This window comes from Sesamum indicum, linkage group LG6 (genome assembly GCF_026168435.1).
Source record: "Sesamum indicum cultivar Baizhima isolate 11 linkage group LG6, ASM2616843v1, whole genome shotgun sequence".
NCBI lineage: Eukaryota > Viridiplantae > Streptophyta > Magnoliopsida > Lamiales > Pedaliaceae > Sesamum > Sesamum indicum.
Window position 1 is genome coordinate 7,566,187 of NC_142662.1, and position 24,931 is coordinate 7,591,117.

Genomic DNA, 24,931 nt, shown 5'->3' on the forward strand with positions numbered 1-24,931 from the left:
TTGCTTTTCTCTCACAAGAACTGGAAATTAATAATTACTAGTTGTTTTTGTCAAGTGAAAATTTGTATTTTTCATTGATTTTGACTAATTAGCTTCCACCTGCAATTAGTTGTCCTCATCATCATCACTTGATAGTTTTGATAATTTGGAAGATGGATCTTTGACTTGTTACGTACATGCGATGGAGTTGGTGATGTTAACTTCTTGGTCAAATTTATTAAGATTGCATTTGAATTAAAAGATTTTACAACAAATCCTTTGAGATTTTTTTGAATAATTTTAAACTTATGGGATTTTAAAATTTTCAATTCTATTTCAAACTATGTTTTATTGAATATTGATTGATTTCAAAATTCTTTTCAAATGCACTCTACGATTATATTTCGACAGATGGATTTGAATTTGATAGTAGGATTAGGGGAAAGAATTTTCAAATGATTCCAATATTTTGAAATCCACCAATACTTAACAAAATACATATAGTTCAAAGTTGGAGTTGAAGAATTTTGAAATCCTTCAAAATAAGAATTATCCAAGAAAAAGAAAATGTTACTAAATCCATCATTTTAAATCCACAAATCCAATTGTAGCCTGAGATTACTGTCATAATAATTAGGAAATTGATATTCACAGTTCAAAATATGTTGTTCATGCTTAAGAAACATAACGTAGTATGTAGAAGTGATCCGGGTTGGAGATCTAGGTAGCACGCAAAATAATCCGGGTCGGGTGTTGGACTTGAAAAGAAATAAAATTGATAGGCTTGCTGTGTAATCCGGTAACTAGTAGGAAAGCCAGTCCTCACTCAGGAATAGTTAAGCAAGCTACGGAGTCGTAGACCATTGCTTTAAAGACGGGATGGTTTCTTTCCTTCTGATCCTAAGCTATGAACCCATGGTCAAATGGTTTTCCGTGGTGGGCTCCAATGTTTAAGTCAATTCGAGAGATTGAAAGAAAAACTTGTAAGCTAATGTGTAAATAATAAATGATATACCGTTATTTGAAATAATTGGATTATTCATAGGACTAAATGTCTATATTTGTATGAGTCCGCGTGTCATCATCTCGAGCTTTCAAGTACAATAACATCAAACCAACTTAATTTCTGGTCTTCACCAGTTGAAATTAAAACACTTGAATCTTAGTCCTAATTGAGAAATGTTCCTTTTTAGGGGCTATTTTGATCTTTGAGTAAGAAATATCCCCATCAAGTAGGATGCTCCCTCTTATCTTTTGGGCTCTAACATCAATTCCTGAACAATTATTATGTGAATGTGTTATTTTTACATAGTGTAATGTTCTGTTACAATTTGATGTTGGCAGTTGGGATGGATATATATGGTGCGTTCATCATGATGACCTGCTCAATCACAAGTAATACTTAAATTATCTTTATCAGATGAAGTTTTGATCATGATGATGAAATGGGGTTGAGAAACATTTGATCGACGCCAAGTGATAGAGATTAGAGACCCTTCCGAATAAAGTAAGAATAGAATGGTTTGAGCGTCTTACAGCCCTCATTAAGATCAGTACAAGGTAAAGGCCATTATGAAATACAAAACAAAATACACATTATTAGTAAAAATGCAATAGTCCGTCTCTATGCAATGTGAAAATACATAATATTAAGCGCTGTAGATGGAATTTCATATTGGCACTCGTCAGAAAACCAACTCTTGATGATGCCCTGGTACATGCTATTTGGGGTTCGATGATCAGGCCACCTGTCCGCCAGCCTGAAGCCATATTTAGATGCCGCTGATAGAATAGAAGTTTCATCAACTCTGCGCAAAACATGGCATAGAATCAAAGCTGGCTCTGTGTTGTTTTCTGTAACTCTGGTCGTTGAAATCAATTCTCTAGCAGTTGCAAACAATGGTATGATTGCCTCAGGAATGTAAGTCACGTCTGTCCCAATTATGATGTCGAAGCCTTTCTCATTCAGTTCCTTGATGGCCTCTATGTCGTTTCCATTGCCCCATTCCAGTTTCTTCACCTTTAAAGAATCAAGAGATAGTGATTTGAGATTTGAGGCTATATTTTCAGTCAACAAATCAAGTGCTTTTATGTCTCCATCAGTGGCAATCACAAGGTTAGCGGATCTAGCAGCTACCATTGAACAAATTCCCCCACAGCCACATCCGAGTTCTAAAACCTTTTTCCCAGCAACAATCTCTTGATTTGCAGCAAGGACAGACGCCATTAACCTTGCTGATTCCCACAGCATTAAGCCGGTTGACGTGCAGGTGTGTTGATACTCTTTCGAAAGTACTTTTATCTTGAAAAGGCAGTCCCTTATAGTGAGTTCGATAATCTAAGAGCAACAGAAAACAATTGTTCAGATGAGGGCCTCTAAGCGGAAGGAATAAATGTTAGCTAAACATGTTATTATGTACTTGTATAAATGAAATTGCAGAGGAGAAGCTAGGAATGCTTCAGTACCTCTTCACTGGAAGATGAAATACCAAACATTTCAAAAGCCATTCCCTCCGACATATCAATTTCAAACCCATTGATATCATTTGTTCTTTTATCACAATCCCCTTGTAAATCTGTTGGTTCATTTCCAGTTGAGGCACCCTCCCTGCTGTCGGTGTCAGCTTGCTGAAATACAGCTTGAACCCACCGGCTGTAATCAAATTGCAACTGTTATGTACATCCATTTGCAGTTTTTGTCCAATTGACTTGAAAATTTCCAGTATCACCATGCTAGGTATCTGTGTAGCCTATTGTAGGGCAATTGCTTAAAACGGACAAAAATGGAATTGTAATCCTTTTTTTTTAATCATAGAAGATAATGATGCCACAGAACGTTTCTGCATTATTCTAGTGAAAGAATCTTCAATTTATAAACAGTTGCACTTTACAATACTCTCCCCCAGCTGTATAAGAAAAAAGGAGGAGCTTTTAAGATAGTAAAACTCAACTTCTTACCGATTCATTACGATCTCTTTTGATCTATTTTCCACTTGCTTGCAACACAGGACATGTTCTTCCATGTTGAATCCATTTTCTTTGAAAATATTCCTCAAGAACTCATCAGAAAAGTAGAAAGCTCGCTGGCAGCAAAGTAGATGCTGTAAGGAACTGAATACATTCTTATAAATTCAAGAAGCACTCATCTAAGGAATGGAAACTTACAGTGCCATCACCCCTAACATAGAAGTTTTCGCTGATCTTTTGTTCCTTGCCAGTGAACCTTTCCTGTTGATATGACAATATACATACGGGGTCAGAACATTTCAATACTGAATTAAAATATATTTCTACTGTTTCGAAGTTTTAGATGTAAACTAAAGGCTATAGCCACAGAAAGACAAAACACAAATGCCAAATGTAAAAATCCCACACTCAGGAACAGATTCTTTTGAATGTTATGCAGTATTACATGACTAATTATACTATAGGCATAAAAGTGAATTACAAAAGTTACTACAAACAGGCGAAACAATGTGTTGTCAGACCAGAGTCCTACCTGAGCAAGATCACCAGTTGCATAATCACGAAACAATATACGACCATTTGGCTGCGCATCGAAAATTTATGTTGCATAAGCGAAATTTAAGTGTAAATGGAGCTCAATAATGTAATGCAATTGTGGCATAACTTCAATACTCACCTTGAGGACTTTTCTGATATTCTGCACCACCATAGGCATTTTTTCTGGGGATACTGCAGATAAAACAAATATCTACTTAAAAATGTCAGCCAACGTGCATTAACAGCAACATCCTCATTTATCAGAGGAAACACAATTGGATCGGAAAATAAATAAATTATATATATATATATATGCTCTTAGAGAAGTAGTAAAAACAATACATACATATACACGTATATATACATATGCACACAAGAATCTGTAAAAGAGCACCAATTACATATAACATAACTATTACCATTGTTACAATGTCCACTGAAGAAGGAGCAACATGCAGGGATAGGTCATCTATGGTAAGATCACAAACGAATGCATTGACTCTGGCCTCTGTGAAGTCCTTGTGCATCTAGAATGACATCCAGGAGAAACTACAAGTTATAGACCTCGCCATTTTGTGTTGATTTCAAAGTAGGGGCAACAAAGGTGCGCGTATTATTAAACAACAATCCCTCAAAATAGAACATGTCAAACTGGAAAATCAGTGTGTTGATAGTTGCAAACTGCCAAAGATCTTCTTAATTGGAACTTGTAAGTTGCATCACTCCAATATTAGGGAGTGAAATAAATGAAGGATGTACTGTATCACTCTTAGAACAACAAAAGGCAACAGATCTAACCTTAACCAAATTTACAGCACGTGGTGAGAAATCACAAGCATGTATAAGTATATCTGGGTAGGTTGCAAGCAAGGGAAAGATAGTATTTCCAGCTCCACAGCCAACCTGGTAAAAGCAATTGCTGCGTTCATCAATCAAGCAACAAAGTAAAATGAAGTTTAAACACCTTAAGTGCATAAAATTGAAATGCAAGGGTATTTCTAACAAGGACTAGTGACATAGAAAGGTATATCAACCCTCCCCCCTGCAAATACAATTTCAGTTTTGTGTACATTGTATAAAGCACAGAACTAGCACACTAAAATATGACAAAGTTAAAATCCTAACTAGTGGGTGCATTAGAAGATAATACCTCTAGAATGACTCTTCTTCCTTCTCCCTGCAAAAAAGAATGGTCAATTAATTAAAACCTAGCACAAATAACAAGTACTGTATAGGCATCTTTTGCACTTACAGAGAAGTGGTGTCCCCATTCTTTGTCCAAATAATGACGATCCTTGAAGAACTGGAGAAAGATAAAACATTAAATCACGTCAGATATCAAGCATTTACCAGGAATGACATTAAGTGAACAGGGACTGCTTTCACGCAAACCCCTGTAAATCAGGGTCCGGTTCTCAAAATCTGCAGAAACACTATACATTAGCAGTACCCAATAGAGAAATTCAATAAGGTAAATTACTTTTTCAGATATCATGTAAATCTAAACCATGGCAAGACTCTTGCATTCCACAACAATAACTCAATTACCATACTTAAGGTCATGCTATTAAGAAACTGACCTTGTCCTGATGGCGTTTATAAAAAATGTCCCAGTACTTCTTTGCATCTTTTTCATACTTCTCTGGCAACAAAGATATCGATTTAGCATATCAAAGCTTGATTTCAAACTACCACGGGGACTTCTTTGAAATGGGACGAGAAAATAAAGGTTGAAAGAAATGTGACCTCTCCAGAAAGCCGACACTTCATCATTGGAAGGTGAATATATTTGTATCTTTGGTTGTTGGGGTTGTTGATTTTCACAAATGCTTATTTGTGCGTTGGATGTGGATTCCATTGCTATAAACCTTGTTCTACTACAAAAGGAACTGGATCAAATAAGAAACCCAGAATTCCAAATCAAAGCATTATCAACCTTCGACAGAACAAATAATCCAATAAACGAGAGGCATTATAAGGGTCCACAAATTCATGACGTAAAGAAAAAGTTGCAACCTTTGTCGAAGTTCCATTTCATTACTAGAAAATTTTCAAGAATTAGTAAATGCAACAAATATCGAGAAACTGAATCTTCACGATCCACATTCAACTATAAAGAAATAAATAATCAAACTGTCAGAAAATTTGGAGAAATCCCATCACATAAATTCCAAGAACAGGCATATCAATACTCAAGGAATAAGATTTAACAGGGAAACAGAAAAAGAAAAAGAACCTTACGGAAGTAGGAAGAGATGAAAATTGCAAGCTGAGCTCTTAGGCCAATTAACGCAGAAATAGCAATCGAATAGCTTTTTGCGCCAATAAAACAATGAACTTTTCCCCTTTTGTTAGTGGAACAAACAAACTTATTCTTTCCCTCAGGTTCCTGAAATTTGAAGGAGGAATATACTGTTGCTAAGTTGTGGCTTCAGGTGGAACTCGAAAATACTGAAGCCATCTCTATTGGAGAGGATGCGATGGAAGGTTTAATTACGCCCGGCGGTCTGCCTGGGGACGGTGCAGTCAAGTGTTAAACCCTTCTGAGAGGGCCTTTACTCCTTTTTACTTTATCTTTTTCCTCTTTATATTAAGGAAATTAAAAGATTATTTAAAAATGCTCATATAAGATGGTGGTCACACGAATTAACAACTTTCACTTGCCATATAATTAATTTATTTCCATCTTCATCCTCATATTTTTCACTTACTGATAAATGCATAAAATTTTTAGGTACGTGTAAATTTTTGGGAGAAGGGGTGGTGTATTCAAAACAAGTTCGTGAAAAATGCCTTCTTGTTTTTTAAGCAGTCAAAAATAAGTATCATTTTTAACATCACAAAAAGATAAATGCAGCAATCATTCTTAAGTTCCCTTTTCGGAATGTTGCAATTCTGCTTGGAGATAGAGAGGAGCCGAAGAAGAAAGAAGCAAGAAATGGGCAACAAGTGGGGCAACAAAGAATGGCATGTATAACTAGGATTATTGTCCTAAATGCAGTTGGAAAAAAAGAGTGGTGTACTCAGATTTCTGTTTTCACTATAAGACCAAAATTATTACAACAATCTCATTTGGACAATAATCGTCCAGACGACCTACGTACAAAAAGAATATCCTCATCATCCCCACCTTGAACATTTCTTGAGTCCAATTACGTAATGACTATGATAGTGCTAGTCAGGAAAGATCGTCCCAGAGCTGATATGAAATTCATGCAAGACCTACTGGAAGTGCTTTGGGATGTTACATAATTACACTAACCAAACTGTATGGAGTCCTTATCTGAGGATTATTTCATAATACTGGTGATCTTTGAGCATCTTCTCTTATTGTTGTCTTCTCTTCCTTTTGAGGACTAACATTGTTCTGTTCTTTCTCCTCTGGGCTGAGACTCGCAGTTCGTTCAACACCATGGAGGACCCCATTTTCCACTGTCGGAGAATTACCGTTCTCTGCTACATTCTTGGCCTCTGTATTATGAACAGGTTTTGGTAGCTCTCTCGAGGTTGAGGTTGCTAGTAGGCGGCTGATTCCATCAAATAAGTTCTTGGAATCTGTGATTAGAGCAGCCCCACCAGGGTAACATCGATTAAAGCATGTAGCACAATGTGGAAAAGCAACCTGCATGGAGTGAACAAAGTGCAGACTATCATTTGAAGAAAGAGCCTATATGTACATAAAACTAAACAAATTTGTTGAGAAGGTCACCTCAATGAATGATTGGCAAAGTTTCAGGAAAAGTACAGATTCATTGTCTCTGAGCATCCTAGTTGTGTTGTACCTCAGTAGAGAATCAGAAACAGCCTGCAAACCCTTAACTAATTCTTGAGCAAGTACATTTTTTAGATTTAGTGGAGCACAAGGACGTAGTTCATTCATTGCAGCAGATACACCTGCCACCACCAGATACACAAATAAAAGAAACACAATATTGCTATCATTTCACATACCAAACAGCGACATTTAGGAAGTGTCCAATTTAAACACAAGGAACAGGTCAAATGGACTTCAAGCTTACCATTGATAAAAACAGCAAGAGGTGGATGCTCCATCAGACTTGAAGGAGGAGTAATATCATCTTGACTTTCTTCACCCAAGCTATTGGCAGGGAAGCCAACTGCTGGCAGTGGGACCCAACGATGAGAATCCAGGACTAACTGGATAAATCAAAACATTCATGTCATAAATCTTCAGCCAAGAACGATAGAGTTTCGGAGCTAGGAAGATTACAGAGATCCAAATCACATGCCTAACAGAAAAGCAGGAAGGAATTGCGACAATGTAGTGTATGCCTTTATTTTCTATTGGAGATCATACCTGAAAATTTTCAACAGCTGTACTCATATTCTTCGCAAATAAATTAAGTACTGCTCTGTTAAGAATAAACACATCTAGAATGAGAATTGCCAAATGCCTAAAGTGCGTTAAAGAAATCTAAAAGGGCAATGTATATTTACTCTTCAAAAAGAGGCGGTAGCAGTCCTCGGAAATCCAATCCAACCCATCCAAGACCCATAGCACAATACTGTAAACCAGAAGCAGAAGATAAAATATCATCATATTTTAGATTTACAAATCATATGTCACTTGAAAAAGAATATTAAACAACTCGACAGCCATGTTCATGCTGACACCAAAGGGGAAACTTTTTATGCAGAGATATCCATTTCACCATGATGATATTTAGGGAACCTCAAACATATATGCATAAGTATGCATTCTAGTCCAGCAATCTGAGAGTAATTCGATTTAAGGCCTCTTTTCTTAGAGGTGGAGCCCTTCTCTTTATGTTCTAATAAGAAACATCGTGAGATGGATCCAAAAGTTTCTTAGCAATCCCATCAACACGGTGTTAACAGTTTACTGATCATTCAAATGTTTCAGAAGAACAATAAGCAACAAATGACTGGAGTAAAGATAAAATGCATTTCTTCAGCTTTTTTGTCTCTAAAGTTTTTGGTTTTAAATTTTGTAATGAAGAAAAAGAAATACATTCTCCCAGCTTCTTTGTCTTTAAACTTTTGTGCTCTCTTATTTTTCAATAAATCTTTGGCCATTTATCTGAATACTATTGTCGGTAGGGATAACACTTTTTTTTAAATAATAGAACAATAACATAACTGATTCTCACCATGCACTGATCCAGAATATTTGACAAGGATCCACCTTCGGTTATCTTCGGAAGCATCACTTTAAGACTCTTCAGGTGCAAGGTAATCTGATGCATGGCCCAGTCAAACAGAAGGCCACCATCGTAATTTTCTTCATTCCCTGACGTGTCATCAGCAAATATAGCTCGATATTGGTTAACAACATCAAAAAGATGCATTCTGTGACAATTTATCATCCCTTTCAAATATTCATAAGGATTTCTCTGGTCTAAATCATCAAGTGTTCCAGTAAGCCAGGCTTCACGGCATCTTAAAAACTGAACACCAGACAAAGATCATTAATTAGAAACTTATACCTTGAAATTGTAATGACGAAGGACTATAAACACCAAGATAAAGTACAATCCATTTACATGATAAACACAAATCTTAATAAGGCTACCTGTAGGCGCATTTCATACTCACTGAACACTCCTATTCGACGTAAATATCCAATTATGCGGAGGCATTCTGGCAACTGCGAGGAAAATGATGAGCAATGCTTAATCACATTTAGCCCACAACTTTACCTCAGTTCTCCTATCCACATGCTTAACTTGAAATAAGACATAGTACCTGAATATTAGATCTAAGTTTCTGGAGAAGCTGAGAAAGAAGAGATTGGGTGGTCTGCTGAACTTCTGTGGCTAGGGCCTGAATCACAGGAATGCTTTTTTGAAAGAGAAAACAGAAAATAGTGCCTCAATAAATGCATCAAGCAAGTTGCAGATGAAATAGATTACATGCTGCTAAGAGAATCATAGAAGAAACTCACTTTGGGTGCATTGTAGTAAGCTTTCCAACGAATGCTTCTAAGTCAAGAGCTTCATCGTAATTTCCATTCCTCACACATCTGTATTCATATGCTATCTGATCATTATTTTGAGACACTTCAAGCTATTTTAGAAGACAACATAAAGTATCATATACTTAAAAGCAGACAAATAAGCTTGGGGATATACGTGTCCATGAGTTGAGGAATTTCAAGCAAATCAAGCAAAGTACTATGATTTGCGAGTAATGTTTGGTTCATCTTCCTTTTCTCCAAAATATGTTCAGCCGAATCAACAAATTCAGTGCAGCCAGATGTTAGTGTTGGAATTTCAGCTATCTGCAAATGAGGTAAAAAACAAACATCTAAGAATCTCCACGAGTTCATTTTTGTCTCAAATATTGAGGATACACGCACTATGAAGGAAAGAACAATGGTCGTACAGGTATTTCATGTGTACGGCACTATCTACCCAATTCAAGCCTCAAAATTTACCCCTGTTAATTTCGTAAGGATAAAAGATTGGCAGTTTTTTGTGATACCAAACACTTTTTATACAAAACTTTCATATTCATCCAAACTTCTTGTCACTACATTATTTTTATTGCATCCAGCAGGGAGAGGAAGATACTGAGATTCATGCAACAGAATCTGCTCATCCATATGAAAATTGACTTATTGTTGTTAAGATGTAATTTGCATGGGCACTTATGAAAGATGTTTTTTAGGCTTTATTTTTCCAAGTATTAAAACTCCAAGCTTTCAACTTTACCATATTTACACTTAGCTAATTGCGTCCATATACAGAGAGGATTGATTAGGATTACAGGAATAGTACTGCCCATGTTACACTCCATAACAATCGATGAGCATCCGGATGCTGCAGATTTAAAGCCTTGTTAAGAAAATGACTGGTAAAAGTTCCGCCCTTTACAATTTTCTGTTACGCAGTAGCAGATCTAACTGGAGTGATAAATTTCAAGAAGGAATTTTTCCCCCCTCAATTTCACTCATTCTCATTATTCGCACTGGAGCAGCTTAAAATTAATCAAGTCCATCCTTAAAACCTCAAAAGTTAAAATAACAAATTCGGCAATTTCTACAATCGCAATGTCAGCTCATATAAAAATACATCAAATCAGATCAAATAAAAAAACCTAATAATCAAATCAAATTTACCAGAGACTCAAGATGCTTGTCAATAGCAGAAACTTCCTCTCGGATCTCAAGCAACGCATCCGCAGCTGCAATGAATGCACGGTAATTCCCCACAGCCACCTCCTGCATCTGCCGCCGTATTCTCTCCGCATCTACTCTTAGCAATTCCGGTTCCTTAGACAAATAAAACAAAGACATTACCTCAAGTTCCAAACCGGCACGTAATTAAGCAACTTAGGAGTGTTGGAATACCTTATGGAGGCGATCCAGAGTGAAGGAGAGGAGCTCGGAGACGTAGGGCTGCTGCGCTGCGGAGGCAAGAGGGAGAAGATTAGACATCGCCGCGGATACGTCGTCGTCGGGCAAAGCTTCTGGCGACGCCATTGCCGTCATTCTTTAAGTCCAGAATTTGATCGATCACTGTTAGAGATCTGGGAAGTGGGTTTTATGTGATTTTAAGGAGTCCTTTCCATTGGGTCTGGGTGATATTTTTTAGATTTTAAGGTGCATTTTAGAAGAAACAATATTTCGTTCCCTAAACTTCTTAATATTGTATTTCGGCCCCCCATTTTTCTGCCTAGCGGCGTAGCTATACTGATACACATGCCTAATAAAATATGTACCCAAAGAAAATAAAACACCCACATACTAACACTCTAATTAGCTCAATTCTGTCAATTTGATTTTAATTTCCTTAATTTATTTTATAAAATATAAAGTTAACAACTTAAATAGAAAAATTGACTATCCAAATAATAGTATAATATTTCATAAAAATATATAAATACAAATGAACAGTACTAGATTTTATTCATTCTAGATTAAATAGACACCAAATTAAATGCCCTTATTCTGAAATCTCATCTATTAAATTTGATTCATCATAGTCTAATTCTTTCAAATTCATATTTGAATTATGTCAATTCAATTTATCAACCTTATATCGGACTCCCCTTTGTCTAAGCCTCTTTATTTCCTTGTAAAATTGAATATTAATTACTACTAAAGATTATTCATGTTACTTTTCCCCATTAACAGTATAGTATAGCATTTATTCAAATATTGGAGTAGATAAAATTTGTGGGAAAATTCTTTCAGTCACAAAGTAAGTGTATCACACTTATCATGTGATTGATCATTTTTTTTTTAAATTTTACATCAATCACACTTGTCGTATGATCGATTTAAGTTTAGTTGAGTCAGATTTGGGCTAAATTTTCCCGAACTTCGTGACGTTGTTTTGGCTTTTTTCTTGTACTAAATTAGGCAAGTATACTTCAACACACACACACACACGTATATATATGCATTTTTGTTTGAGCTCTTGTTTTACATATGTCCTCGTATATATTTGTTTAAAAGTGTCACATGTAGTGTAACTTTGGACAATATGAAGTTTGCTATATTGCATTAAACTTCGGTAGATATAACTCGTTAGTCTCTCTTTGTAAATGGCTTTTCCAACCAGATCAACTGCAATATGAGATCATGGATTGAAGTGCTATAATGTTGATCAAACGAGTTTACAATCAGACAGTCAGGATCAGAAAACTGGCTTTTATTGTCCACAGAAAAAGTCAATAGGCAGACAATATAATCATGAACATGCTCATTCAACTAATGGTGACCAAGTTAGACATAACCCTTCCACAATTATTTTTTCAGTTTTAGGTACCAAGTACATGCAGTTGATTCACCTACAAGAGTACAAAACTTGGAAGAACACAAACATCAGGAAAGGAACGATGCCGGGGTGAAGGTCAGGAAGTGAACAAGTTGCTTTAGAAGTGTAGAAATAGTAGTATGGATAAGAGAAATTCTGCTGCAGCATTCCAGGTGGTACTGTGGTGCCTGGACTGTATACATATAGCTCAGGAGGTGGAGGAACGGCCCCACCATCTGATGGTGGCGGAGGCGCCGGATGAACTGGTTGTGGAGGGGAGTGGTGGGCTGCTGATGGTGGTGGTGTCGACTGTGGAGTGGATGGAGGTGGTGAGCATACGACAGGGCACGTTTCGCAGTTGCTAACACATAGCAGACCTGCTGATGAAACACCTGAGTCGCCTTCAGATTTTGAAGTTGAAAGCACAATCAAGACAAGAACAATCCAACTTTTTTTTTTCATGGGAGCAAGAATTCTTGAAGACTTGACCATTTGGTTTCCGTCACTCTAAGCACGGTTGGAAGTAATGCAGTTGTGGCTGATTACTAGCTAGCTTGTGGTGCTTGTGTGCAGTAATGTATTTATAGAGAAGGATGCCTAGATTAGAATCTGGAATGAGGGGCCGGAAGCTTCTTTATCCTATGACACTCAGGAGTGCAACAAACACAGATCAAACAATTATTTTCCCTTTTACTCAATTATTCAATAAACTTCGATTTATAGAATTTACAACGGGGAACCTTTATGGTTTTGCTAATGTGCAAGTTTTTAGGATGTCTTGCTGAGTATAGAAAACTTAAAACGTTGAAAACCGGACTCTGCAGAAAAACACAAATAATGGTTTTCGACAGGCAACCTATCAGATACGCATATATTTGATCAAAGCATTTTCTTGCTTTTAAGGTAAGTGTGTGGAACAACTGTTGTGTGCTTCTCATTTCTGAAAATACTAATCCATTTGAAGCGGATAACGCAATCCTTATGCATTGATATTGGTAATTAGTTTTTTTATAACTCATCAATACATCTGTAGGATCCGGATTTGGAGCATATGTGTAATCCTGTATGGAAAAAAGTTGAAAAGAGATCGAAAGCGGGATGTAAATGGCAGTAGCATTTCCAACTTTTTATTGCGCCTTTATCTCCAGACATCATCCATATTTGTGGGCACCAATTCCGCCCAAGTTTGTTCCACACTTTATGCTTTGCATATGCTTTTCTTTTAAGGGACTTTAGAATCATCCCTTTTTTATTCTCTAATCCCTAGAAAAAGATTTCATTTTCCAGTGCAGATTCTGATTCAGGGACTTCTTTTCTTTGAATATCTGAACTCAAGAAGAAATCTTATATGTTGGAACAAAATAAGACATTCCTCTGTATAACTAATGAAATAGACTTATGACAGTGTATAGATTTTTGTATGGTTGAATATGTAGTAATGACATCAAAGAAGACAACGATTTTACGATAGTAATGTTTTCATTAAATAATGATTTCAAACTACCAGAGATGAACAATCTCAGTTTGACTGACATGTATGTTCTTTGCCAACAAAGAACTGTTAACCACAGAGTTATATGGCTTACTTTATCTATCCATAGTTTTCCAATTTATATGTAATTTCCATTAAATTTCTTACATTCAAAGCTTCAAGATTCCCAGCTCTCGGCTTGAGTTCATATCCTCACTGAGTGCTGCTTTTGATTTAAAAAAGGGTTCACATGCTTCAGTAACTATTCAAGCATGCTTAATAGTTCAAAAAAAAATTAGTAATAATTTTATCACCTAGGAGAAACTTTTACGAGGACTTCATCCATGCATAGTGTGCCAATGACCTAATCCATGTTGCATTCCAAGGTCTTTTAGCCTGTTAAGCTCCGGCAGTATGACTTTAGCAAGATCAGGTCTGTCTTTCTTTCTCAGCTCGGCACACTTCAGGGCCAACTTTGCAAAGCTCAGGGCCTCTTCGACAGGCCAATCAGGTACAGTTGGATCTAGCAAATCAGCAAAGGTCTCGTTCTGGATGGCCCTCTCGACGTGATGGGTGAGGCCCATTGGAGGCCTGGCAGTGATAATTTGCAGCAACATGACCCCCAGTGAGTATATATCGGATTTAGTTCCTAACTCCCCTGTTTGCTGATACTCAGGATCTATGTAACAAAATGTGCCTGCAGCCGATGTCATGTGATACTGAGTTACACTATCTGCAACCGAAGGAGGAACTAGTCGAGCTAAACCGACGTCGCTGATCTTGCAAGTGTTATTGTGGTCCAGCAGGACATTGGCTGGCTTTAGGTCCCGGTGAACAAGGGGTTCGGGTTTAGTCTGGTGTAGGAACAAGAGCCCTGTTGCAATATCAGCAGCAATCTTGAAACGAATTCCCCAAGGGATGGGAGGTGTGTTTCCTTTGCGAAACAAACGGTCTTCTAGGCTTCCGTTGTCCATGAACTCGTACACCAAGCATCCATATTCAGGGCAAGCACCCATCAGCAGGACCATATTTGGATGTCTTATGCAGCTCAGGACTTCAACCTGCATGTATGTATCATTAATTAGGGCAGAACCAAGATTTTAGTAAATTTTTAACTGAAAAACTTTGCTAGAGCTACCTCTTGTTGGAATTGTTTCCTCCCTTGAGCAGCATCAGGTCGAAGTACTTTGATGGCAACTGGGGTATGATCAAGTTTGCCTTTAAAGACAGGACCATAACCACCTTCGCCAATTTTCATGGACTTTGCAAATTTGTCGGTGGCTGCTTGAATCTCGTCTATGGTGTATTTTCTGTAGCGGACATCGTTGTTTGACAATACATCTAGAGCTCGATACTTTTCTTCTGCCTCACGCTTGGCTTTCATCTCTGCCTGCTTTCTTCTCTGCATTTCCTTTTCGGCTATTTTCTGTGCTTTCTCTGCTGCTTCAATGGCAGCTCTGCATTTTGCTTTCTCAATCTCTACAAGCGCAAGGGCTGCCTCTTCAGCAAGCCGTGCCTGCTCTAATCTGTTCTTTTCATCCAGCTTCATTTTTTGGAGTTCATCGGCCTGAAAGTTTAGCAAACAAAACTTTAATATGTGCACTATAAAGTTCCACCAGGACGCAGACATCATCAACTTTTACCCTTTGTTGGGCTGAAACTGCTTCCTTGCAAGCTGCATTGTACATATTCATGGTTTCTTTCATCTCTTGCTTTAGTCTTAGAACTTCACTCTGTCATTTCCAAATAAACTTTAGTAAATTCTCTAATAGAACTATATCAAACACAAAATCCTCATTCATTACTTACTAAAGACAAGGAATTATCATTGTCCTTTCCCACGACGGTAATATCTTGCTCCCTCATGGTGTCCCCTGATTGAAGGTCGATCGCTGGCTCAGTTGAATCAATATCCAGGGAATTGCCATTGCCTGCATTTCTGGATCCTTTTCTAGGAACACCTTGACTATCAGCAGTTTTCCTGCCCCCCTTTACAGGAGATGGCCTGTTCATGAATTTTTAGTTTTTGATGTTACAATTTTTTATTGCAAGAAAAATTAAAAAAAATCTTCCATGGAATTGAAACCGAAGTACAAGATAGAGAGACGCACACAAAATTTTTCTTGAAACTGAAGCACTTGAGTTCAATACCTGATTACGTTTTCTGGTTCAAAATGATCAGACTTGGCCGACGCCAGAGGAGGTGACAGCCTAGGAGTTGTGGAATTAGCAACGTCTCGAGTTGCTGCTGGCCTTATTGATTGTGCCTTACCTTTTGATATTACATACACCGAACAAAAGTCCGGAGCAGCCTTGTTTATCAAGGTTGGCAGATCATGGGTCCAAAATTTCCTGCACAAGAAGGCCGTCAACGGAGGATTTGAAGACATAGATTCAGCTGAGGTAGTTGGTACCTTAACGTTAGGGCGTTCCTTGATGCGGCACCAAGAACAATATTGGTCACCTGGTGGCTGCTGATGTAGTCTAAAAGTGTAGTATGTACATCTATGCCTTCTAGGACAACTTCCTTTACTATTATCTGCAAGATCCTCGAAGATCCAGACGGATCAAAGCCACAAATTTGGAGAAAAAACAGCATCGAATTATTTCTATTTCACATCCCACCAACATATTCCAGGAAGAAAAGAAAACAAAAAAATTCTGTCCGCCATAACACATATAGAGAGAGGAGAAATTTCACTTACCCCTCTACGTGCAGAAAATGCACGAAAAGGCTTGAAAACCTCCTCTGCTAATCCACCATTTGCATCCCCACCACCATCTGCAATCACACACCTTGTTAGTCGATGTCAATGCTACAAATCAGGCTGATTCATGCCAAAGAAACCATGGACTCGACTCTCACAGGACAATAAAACACAGATGCAAAGAAGCAACAAAACCGGTGCATGAAGGAGGATACCTACTTCTAGTCCTGACATGGATCAGAATAAGAGTCCGGTTGAATATAAGCAGGTTATCAATCGCCCATCTAACAGCCAAGCTGCTGTTTTTGTCTTTGTCAATGGCCACGACAGTGGGATTGTTGTCGTATAGAACTTGGGGGGACATGGTCACAATGCTGGTAAATGATCCTATGGAAATCAATTTTTTCATAGAATGTGGTGGTGCAATGAGGTTACGGCCACTAGCGCGGCTGCATCGCCACAGCCATTGCGACCACGAACCACCACTTTCCTTCCTTTCCCCAGGCTTTCTGATGAGAAATGTGAAGAAACAAGAGACAAAGAGATTTTCACCTCTAACTACGTATCTATAATCTACGTGTAAGTGAAATACTTAACAAACATAACTAACATTGATTTCTCAATCCCTCTCGTCCATCCATTTCCTTCTGCCATATTATGCCTTAATTATTTGATTGATGATCGGATTCTAATGGACCATTCTTGTTTTTATTTCTCTATGATCTTATTTTTCCTCCTCCTCCTCCTTTTTTTCTTTATTAATAACACTCAGATTTCATTTGAAAAGGTAAAATTATATTTTCTCGCAAAAAGATTTAAAATTACACTTACATGCATTTCGAAAATTTTCTCTTTATACTTGACATATTTCTATTAAAGTTTAGACGAAAAACGCTGACGTCAATAAAAGGAAATTACAAAAAATTTCAATTTTAGCCCATATTTAACATTTCATGTATGTTTTTGAGATGTCAAAGAAACCATGGACTCGATTCTCATAAAGCAATGAAACTATAACAAAAGTGGATTATGTGTAAATAATGAATTTTTAAAGTGAATGTAAGTTTAATTTTAGATTTTTTTTTGTAAAAAAGTTGGAGATTCACTTATAATTAACCTCATTTTTTTTTTTAAATAAAATTCATTATTATATTATATAATATATCCAAATTCAAATATAAATTCAATACATCGATAAATATTCAAAGTAAATATAGAAGAAATGAAATATTCGAAATGGAGGGGGGTAGATATGCTATTTCCAGTAAAATAAATTTCGACGTCGTCTTATTATTCGAAATATTGAGGGGTGGATATGCTATTTCCAGTAAAATAACTCCGACGTCGTCTTGATCCAAATTCTTCAGCTTAGAATCTCCCTAATTAAACCCTAAATCCACCTGGGCTACATCTTCAGTCACCAACTCACAACAACATAGAATGCTACAATAATCAACGGATTTTTTTAACATAATAATTCAATACACAGTTGATTAAATATGTCGACGGTGTATGTGTTGGAACCGCCGACGAAGGGGAAGGTGATACTGACAACGTCGTTCGGTCCACTGGACATCGAGCTGTGGCCGAAGGAGGCGCCCAAGGCTGTCCGCAACTTCGTGCAGCTGTGCCTCGAAGGCTATTATGATAATACTGTTTTCCATCGCGTCATTAAGTCGTTTCTAGTACAAGGAGGTGATCCCACCGGCACTGGAGAAGGTAAAGTCGTTTTGTAATTTGTATGAAATTCAAACCCTAACCTTAGTTTCATGTACATAACTGTATGAGGCATTTCTGAATGTTCAAGGGTTTTAATTCGTTTGGGAAAGGAAAAAGTAATTGGAAACTGCGCAAGTCGAGATTTTTAAGTTGAAGTTACCAATACTAGATTGAGCATTTTGTACGAATTCAGTGTGTACAAAAATTACTCATTGTATTTCTTACTTCACCTGATGCTTCATCTTTGGGTTTATATGATTAAAAAGAAATAAGGATAAAGTTTGCAAAGTGTCTGAGGATTGTTCATTGATCACCTTTTCGTATAATTAGACCATAAAAGGTGGCACGAGAATTTTCGCAGAGTTCACATGCAGTAAAGTACCGTCTGAATGTTAGTTATTGTGGAATTGAATGATGTGATCTGTTCTTGTACGTTTTGAATGTTTTACAGCATTTGCAACTCAGTTGTGTGGGTTAGGTTATTTCATGATGGAATTGGTAGCTTTCTGGGTTCCGTTCGCTAAATAAACTAATTTTTCCTGAAAATCTTTGTACTCAGTATTACTCGACTAGATGTTACTCTATTTAATAAATTCCTTTATCAAAAGGCGGCATGAAAGGTCATGATGCTGGGAAATAGTTCATTATCTGATTGATTTTGATCCTTAAATCTAATTATTCTGTTACCGTACATTCTCTTTGACCTGTTCATTTATTGTATGTGTACAGGTGGTGAGAGTATATACGGCAGTGCTTTTCCTGATGAGTTTCATTCTCGTCTAAGATTTAAGCACAGGGGTTTGGTTGCATGTGCTGGTGCTGGAGCAGCTAATTCAAATGGCAGCCAGTTCTTTATAACCTTGGATCGTTGTGACTGGCTTGACAAGAAGCATACAATATTTGGAAAAGTAATTATGGTCTAATATATTTATCTTCATCTCTAGATTGCGTGACTTGCCGTGTTGGAGTTGACAGTCTACCTAATTCTTTTTGCAGGTAACTGGAGATTCAATATTTAACCTCTTACAGTTAGGTGAAGTTGAGACAGATAAAGATGATAGGCCACTGGACCCGCTTCCTAAAATACTTTCAGTTGAGGTATCAATTTGTCTTGCTCAAGCTTCTTGTATTTCTGAATACTCACAACTTGTTAAGCTCCAGTTGCATTTTAGGAAACGTAGGACAATAAAAAATTCAATTGATCCATGTGGCTTAGCATTTTGTAATCTTACACCCTAGGAACCTCAACTGGAATAAATACTTTCCTGTACTGTTCGGAGTGATGTGCTTATCCTAGTTTTAGTAGGTTATTTTATGTGAATGGTATGGATGAAAACAGGTGGACGTATACTTTCAGTTAGTGGAGATAAACCTTAGTCAAAACTTTTTTAATTCCATTACGCAGTCGTGTACCTTAGGATTTTGTTGTGTAATTTTCTTCTCAAAACTGCTTTATAGGTGTTATGGAATCCATTTGATGACATTGTCCCAAGGATAATCGCTGCGAAGTCTTTACCATCGTCTGAAAAGAAAGAAATAAAGCAGAAGGTTACCAAGTAGGTTTCTTGTCCATGCATTTTGATGTGGAATATAGCAATCCTCTCACTGATATTACTTATTTTTTTGGAATAATAAGATAACGATTCTTTTAATTTGTTGTTCAGAAAGTTGAACTTGCTTTCATTTGGAGAAGAAGCTGAAGAAGAGGAGAAGGAACTTGTGGCTTCCAATACTAGAATAAAAAGTAGTCATGATGTTTTGAACGATCCCCGCCTCCTGAAGGAAGGCCCTGAAACTGATTTGGTAATGATGTGTAACTGTTGGTAGATTATTGTTTTCGGTGCTTCATTATGTCTCCAATTGGCTTCTGCTTGATTCACTGATAACGTTGTCATGAATAGCAAAGTATCTGACTACAGTGCAGCGTCAACTTTTAGAATGCAGTTGTTATGTCTTCTCCTCACCTTTAACTTATACATCACATGTTACAATATCTAATTGTATGCTTTTGAGTTCACACTTCCTGTGCTGATTGAAGCTTTTTAATTTGTTTATCATTTCTCTGCTTCGGGGATTCATATGTTGGAAGTCTTGTGTTCTATGGGTAAACTCTTTATGGCATATAAGAGATTGAAGTGCACAAGAAAAATTTTCTGGACTATTAATTTACTAAATTTCATGTAAGGCATATTGTCTGATGCAACTTATTTGTGCAGAACTCAGCTGAAGGTCGAAAGGCAAAGGACGCACAATTTATTGTGAGAGAAGCTCTAAGCTCAAAGAGAGAGCAACAGAAAGAATTAGGTGACACATATTCTGGATCTTTAGAGTATAGTGATGAAGATGAGGCTAGCTTTGATGCACGAATGCGCCAGCAGATACTAAGAAGAAGGCAGGAGCTTGGAGACCTACCAACTAAGAAAGAGTTGCCTTATGGTGAGCTCCAAACTTTAGAAATTGATAAGTGGGTTTCTGTTTACATTTCCTGTACTTAGGTCTGATGTCAACACCATGTTCATAATTAGGCTCATAAGTGTTTATTGAATAATCTAGAGTGGATGATTGTGAAAGATGCAATAATGAATTACTTATGCCATTGAATCTCATCTTAGAGTGTGGACGTGGCCTGCGTACTTTGAGCATAATGGTTTCACTTCACTAGCTCCCGTAAGTTTAATTAACTTTAATTTATTATATAAGCAGATTTCTGATGAGCAACTGCAAGCCAGACAGAAATTCTGGGGAAAAGAAAAATCATAACTGACGTATGCTCAATACTTACTGCAGTTGACAAATATATAGATAGTTTACAAGAGTCACGTTAACCTACAGGTTAAAGGTTCACATAGTTGTCTGTGGTTTTTCATGATTTTACAATGTGTCCATTGAGCAGTCATGAAGTTTGTATGGTGCTCTGGTATTAATGAAGGGTACTCTCTTTGCAATTCCTGTTGATTCAACTTGTCCATTTTTCAGCTCAGAAGCTTTCGAAAATTATTGTGCCATTTATAGTAAAGAAAAGTTATCTGCTTCAGAAGTTTCTGTTATTATTATTTTCTTCTCAATGATTGGACATGTATCTTTCTAATCATAAACTCAACTTTGCATGGGCAGAGCTTGTAGGTTCAGGGAAACGTACAGCATCTCCACCAAGGTATGGTTATTTTTGCTTGAGATTTTCTCGACAGTCATGCTCATGTAAACTGAAGTATATGTTCATTTTTGTATCGTAAACTGAAGTTTGCAGGTAAAATGATTGATAGCATTATCATTGATTCTTGTATGTAACTATGTGTTTCATTGTCACACGGCCACTTATTCTTGAAAGTTTCACCTAATATTTTGTTGCCAGTGTCAGTGACAAGAGCTAATTTGGTCTGACTCTTTATTCAGTTTCAGTGACCAGCACAGAACAGGGTTGCCACTGCTTTTCTTTTCTTTTCACATGTCTCTTCAGTAGTGATTCTGTGACTTCTGCATTGGTTAGTGTATCTCTTTTAAGCTTAGAAGTTTGATTTAAAAATCAGTTTCACAAAAGGAGCGAGTCAAACTCAGTTTTGCAAAGGAAACGAGAGAGTAAAGATAACATCCTTTTATGGCCAGTTTCATCGCAGTGAGGGATAAAGTTCATATTTGTTACCTTGATTAATAGAGAACACACTGTGTGATATTACAATTGAGAAGTGACAAAAATGAAAGTTGTTGTAACCATAAAATAAAAAAAAAATTAAAAAAAAAATAGGAAAAGAAATTGTAGGCATGTAGATATGCTATGGACACTCTTTACACAACTCAAATTAGCTGGGAACTTTATTTTCTTTTTTGTGTTTTAGTTTCTTGATGAGCTGGTCAACATAACATGAATTATGGCCTAAGTGTTGGTGAATATTATTCTCTCATTTTATCTTAAAGCCGAGCATGAATCTGTTTCACCTCACTGGCATGTGCATTTTTTTCACAATGGTCGACCATATCTCTTTTATTACGCTTCCTCTGATTGATTGAGACTGCAGGGTAACAGTTTCAATCTATACTTTGATTTACCACTTACCAGGTCCAGTGTCGACAAACATGATGAAAGGCCAAAAGTGGATAGATTGTCGCTGAAGAAAAAAGGAATAGGTTCAGAAGCTAGGGCTGAACGCATGGCTAATGCAGATGCAGATTTACAGTTGCTTGGAGAAGCAGAACGGGAAAGACAGCTGCAGAAGCAGAAGAAACGTAGGCGTCAAGGACATGAAGATGAGGTATGCTTTGATTTTATTTGTTTTTTGGACATTTTTTGTTTATCTTTCAAAGTCTTGTTCTTCTTCTCTGCAATTTTATTAGGTTCCACTACCCAACCAAAGATATTTCTGTATAGTTTTTGGAGCGGGTCATGGAAGAGGAACATACCATTTGTCATTGTATAACAAAGCTTGCTATGATATGGATCCCTAGTTTGCATTAAATTTCTGAGGAATCTGGTTGAATTTAGGGTATGGAAACAACAGTTATTTAAAAGAAATCCTCAAGCCTGTGGAAAGAATGTGAGATTTTAGTAATGATTCGGTGCAATGTTGCAGCAGGCGTACATGTTAGATATTGAATCTGAATTGTCTAGATTTGTTGTTCCTTTCTAGGTCTTTCATATTTGCAAGTTGGTTTATTTCTGTGGCTTGTTAAATTTCTTAACGGTGTATTCATGTGGGTTCTAGATTCTAGCAAAGCTTGAGAAATTTAAGTCGACCTTCTCAACGAAATCCGAAGGATCAAATGGTGAACATGGTGGTCGCAAGGATGATGATTTGTCAGATTGGATGGGAGTGACGCTAAAGTTTGCTCCTGAGCCTGGAAAGGTAGTCTGCTGTCCACCACATGTAGTTGAACTTTCTGCTTTTTCTGACAAAAGCTTTTCCCGTCCATGAGCTTTCCGTGCATTATTGCTCATCAGGAAACCACAGCTGCTATCCATTTCCTGAGCCCTTACAACACTTATGTAGCTAGTTGACTTCTATATTTTTATTCGTTTATGTTATTTCTTTTAAACCAAAAATGAATAACGTCCAATTTGCATTATTCTGCAGAATCATATGTCACGCAGTGACGACCCGAATGACTATGTAGTGCATGACCCTCTTTTGGAGAAAGGAAAAGAAAAATTCAACAAAATGCAGGCTAAGGAAAAGCGAAGACAACGAGAATGGGCTGGGAAATCTCTTACTTGAACCTGTTTCTGCTCCTTTAAATATGACGTCGGGGGTATCACTGTAGCTTTGAGACACTGACCATACCTTGACAACAAGATCAAAAATGATTCTATTGAGAGTCCAGGTATTTCACAGGGCAGCAGCCTGATTTATCTTGTAGTATGAATGGACAGAAAAAACTAGTTCCTGGTGATGTCCTCCTGTTTTACCTATCAATTTTCTTCCATTTAGAGGTGTATATTTGCTCGTGCACTGCCCCCCACATGTCATAAATGTAAATGTAAGTTATCCGGGCGTGCGATATAGATTGTCCAAGAAACAATCTGTTCTGGGCATTGGACATAGGGATTGATTGCAGGAATTCATCATCCCATAATTATCTATATACTATTGCCGATTTTATATTTCTTTCGGGTTGTTACTGATGTAATTTCACTGCTTGAATATGTTCCCTCCTCCGATTAGGTTTTCGTAGATACCACAGCCCAATGGAACATTCTTGGTCGATCAACAGGAGATAGATCTGGTTGTCATGTGGAAAACATCGTCCACCCATTTTCACATCCCCCTCACATAATCAAGGTATATTCTTTGTGATATCTAGCATATATGAGAAGTAATTGACACAATATATCTTGTGACGTCCAGACCTGGTGTTACAAAGAATTTTCTTTTGTCTGGTGTTTGACCATTAATACCAAAAACATTACAAGGTTTCACATCCATCAATAACATGTCGTCCTAGTTAAAATTTTATGGTCCAAAATTAACATGAATTTATGCGCAATGATGAATTAATCAAAGATTAAAGCTGAGTTGTGGTTACTTGTGTATTTTTCTAATCAGTTGCATTAATATCACATGGTTGGTGGTGGTCAAACCTGAGCCTATGTACTCTACTCTTCAATTTTCAATGATGTTATGCCAAAACAAGTCCTGATAAATATAATACTATTAGCACGCCGTGTTTTCTGTTTAAAGAAAGTTGAGCCGATGTGAAGAACCACTTGGTTTTCAGCTAATCCTGAACTTGAATTTCTGACATTGGGGTATGGATTCATGTTTCATCTCCAGCTTCTATAAGAAAAAAGCATTCATGTTCCGAGTTCCAATTGAGTTAGTATGAATGTGAATATTTATTTCGTTGCAGTATCCATCACATGCTGGGAATTAAAGAAAAGCCCCAATCTGGATCTTGAACTTGCCAGAAATGCACATGGTTTCATTTGACTATTTGATGTCTGCCATATGTGTATCTCTTCGATTTTCCCTATGTTGGAAAATTTGCTACACTACTGCTCATAGCTGTTACCGCGTATGAGCAGAGCAGGCCCTTAATACAGCCTTTTTCTGGAAAGCACATAATAATATATTACCACCTTGAATCACTTTAATTGGCTACTCCAACTTATTTATTTGTGAAGCACATATTCTACTATTTAAGGTATTTAAGGAATTGGTCAATGAGAACGTCAGAAAAGTGGCGTTTGGACCAGAAGAGTCTTTGTTGTCAGCTATTTTGCAGCAAAAACAAGAATGAGAAGATAAATTGAAGTTTTTAGTTCAATTTCAATTCAAAAAGTTCTAGTATAGCACAAGGGGCAGGCAAATTGTCGC

The 24,931-nt window shown here is 37.1% G+C and overlaps 5 protein-coding genes across 14 annotated transcripts; 1 reads left to right on the forward strand and 4 right to left on the reverse strand.

Moving 5' to 3' along the window:
• Nucleotides 1-1,456: 1,456 nt before the first annotated feature.
• Nucleotides 1,457-6,051, reverse strand: LOC105164656 (S-adenosyl-L-methionine-dependent methyltransferases superfamily protein). 6 transcript variants are annotated; one of them, XM_011083361.3, is made up of 13 exons: nucleotides 5,725-6,051; nucleotides 5,230-5,357; nucleotides 5,064-5,125; nucleotides 4,736-4,786; nucleotides 4,634-4,660; nucleotides 4,282-4,386; nucleotides 3,903-4,010; nucleotides 3,623-3,694; nucleotides 3,479-3,529; nucleotides 3,145-3,207; nucleotides 2,938-3,062; nucleotides 2,446-2,632; nucleotides 1,457-2,317 (listed from the first exon to the last, which is right to left on the reverse strand). In XM_011083361.3, the coding sequence occupies exons 2-13, from the start codon at nucleotides 5,339-5,341 to the stop codon at nucleotides 1,604-1,606; spliced, it is 1,677 nt and encodes a 558-aa protein (XP_011081663.1). In that variant the 5' UTR covers nucleotides 5,342-5,357; nucleotides 5,725-6,051; the 3' UTR covers nucleotides 1,457-1,603. The 6 variants fall into 6 exon arrangements, with proteins under 6 accessions (XP_011081663.1, XP_011081661.1, XP_011081664.1 ...); XM_011083359.3 differs by having other exon boundaries at nucleotides 5,230-5,360; XM_011083362.3 differs by having other exon boundaries at nucleotides 5,230-5,372.
• A 452-nt stretch (nucleotides 6,052-6,503) lies between these two features.
• On the reverse strand, nucleotides 6,504-11,037 carry LOC105164655 (conserved oligomeric Golgi complex component-related / COG complex component-like protein). The gene is made up of 12 exons (XM_011083356.3): nucleotides 10,817-11,037; nucleotides 10,586-10,738; nucleotides 9,597-9,745; nucleotides 9,410-9,487; nucleotides 9,211-9,304; nucleotides 9,038-9,112; nucleotides 8,616-8,912; nucleotides 7,942-8,009; nucleotides 7,802-7,856; nucleotides 7,503-7,641; nucleotides 7,193-7,377; nucleotides 6,504-7,105 (listed from the first exon to the last, which is right to left on the reverse strand). Exons 1-12 carry the CDS (start codon nucleotides 10,955-10,957, stop codon nucleotides 6,779-6,781), a joined length of 1,761 nt encoding a protein of 586 aa, XP_011081658.1. The 5' UTR covers nucleotides 10,958-11,037; the 3' UTR covers nucleotides 6,504-6,778.
• A 1,063-nt stretch (nucleotides 11,038-12,100) lies between these two features.
• Nucleotides 12,101-12,791, reverse strand: LOC148787685 (proline-rich family protein). Its single transcript, XM_088882090.1, has one exon. The coding sequence runs from the start codon at nucleotides 12,717-12,719 to the stop codon at nucleotides 12,258-12,260; it is 462 nt and encodes a 153-aa protein (XP_088738216.1). The 5' UTR covers nucleotides 12,720-12,791; the 3' UTR covers nucleotides 12,101-12,257.
• A 968-nt stretch (nucleotides 12,792-13,759) lies between these two features.
• Nucleotides 13,760-16,947, reverse strand: LOC105164654 (kinase with adenine nucleotide alpha hydrolases-like domain-containing protein). Of its 2 annotated transcripts, none has more exons than XM_088881477.1 (8): nucleotides 16,622-16,947; nucleotides 16,404-16,480; nucleotides 16,113-16,237; nucleotides 15,850-16,050; nucleotides 15,508-15,703; nucleotides 15,342-15,431; nucleotides 14,837-15,265; nucleotides 13,760-14,759 (listed from the first exon to the last, which is right to left on the reverse strand). In XM_088881477.1, the coding sequence occupies exons 1-8, from the start codon at nucleotides 16,638-16,640 to the stop codon at nucleotides 14,037-14,039; spliced, it is 1,860 nt and encodes a 619-aa protein (XP_088737603.1). In that variant the 5' UTR covers nucleotides 16,641-16,947; the 3' UTR covers nucleotides 13,760-14,036. The 2 variants fall into 2 exon arrangements, with proteins under 2 accessions (XP_088737603.1, XP_011081656.1); XM_011083354.3 differs by having other exon boundaries at nucleotides 13,761-14,759; nucleotides 16,626-16,947.
• Nucleotides 16,948-17,728: 781 nt separating this feature from the next.
• LOC105164650 (Cyclophilin-like peptidyl-prolyl cis-trans isomerase family protein) lies at nucleotides 17,729-24,702 on the forward strand. 4 transcript variants are annotated; one of them, XR_002287208.2, is made up of 12 exons: nucleotides 17,730-18,125; nucleotides 18,855-19,033; nucleotides 19,122-19,223; nucleotides 19,584-19,681; nucleotides 19,790-19,928; nucleotides 20,342-20,561; nucleotides 21,240-21,279; nucleotides 22,180-22,372; nucleotides 22,823-22,963; nucleotides 23,192-23,438; nucleotides 23,780-23,896; nucleotides 24,465-24,702. XR_002287208.2 is itself a non-coding variant. In XM_011083351.2 (10 exons), exons 1-10 carry the CDS (start codon nucleotides 17,906-17,908, stop codon nucleotides 23,330-23,332), a joined length of 1,473 nt encoding a protein of 490 aa, XP_011081653.1. In that variant the 5' UTR covers nucleotides 17,731-17,905; the 3' UTR covers nucleotides 23,333-23,722. The 4 variants fall into 4 exon arrangements, 2 of the variants coding, with proteins under 2 accessions (XP_088737696.1, XP_011081653.1); XR_002287207.2 differs by lacking the exon at nucleotides 24,465-24,702 and having other exon boundaries at nucleotides 23,780-24,037; XM_011083351.2 differs by lacking the exons at nucleotides 23,780-23,896; nucleotides 24,465-24,702 and having other exon boundaries at nucleotides 17,731-18,125; nucleotides 23,192-23,722.
• The last annotated feature ends 229 nt before the right edge of the window (nucleotides 24,703-24,931 follow it).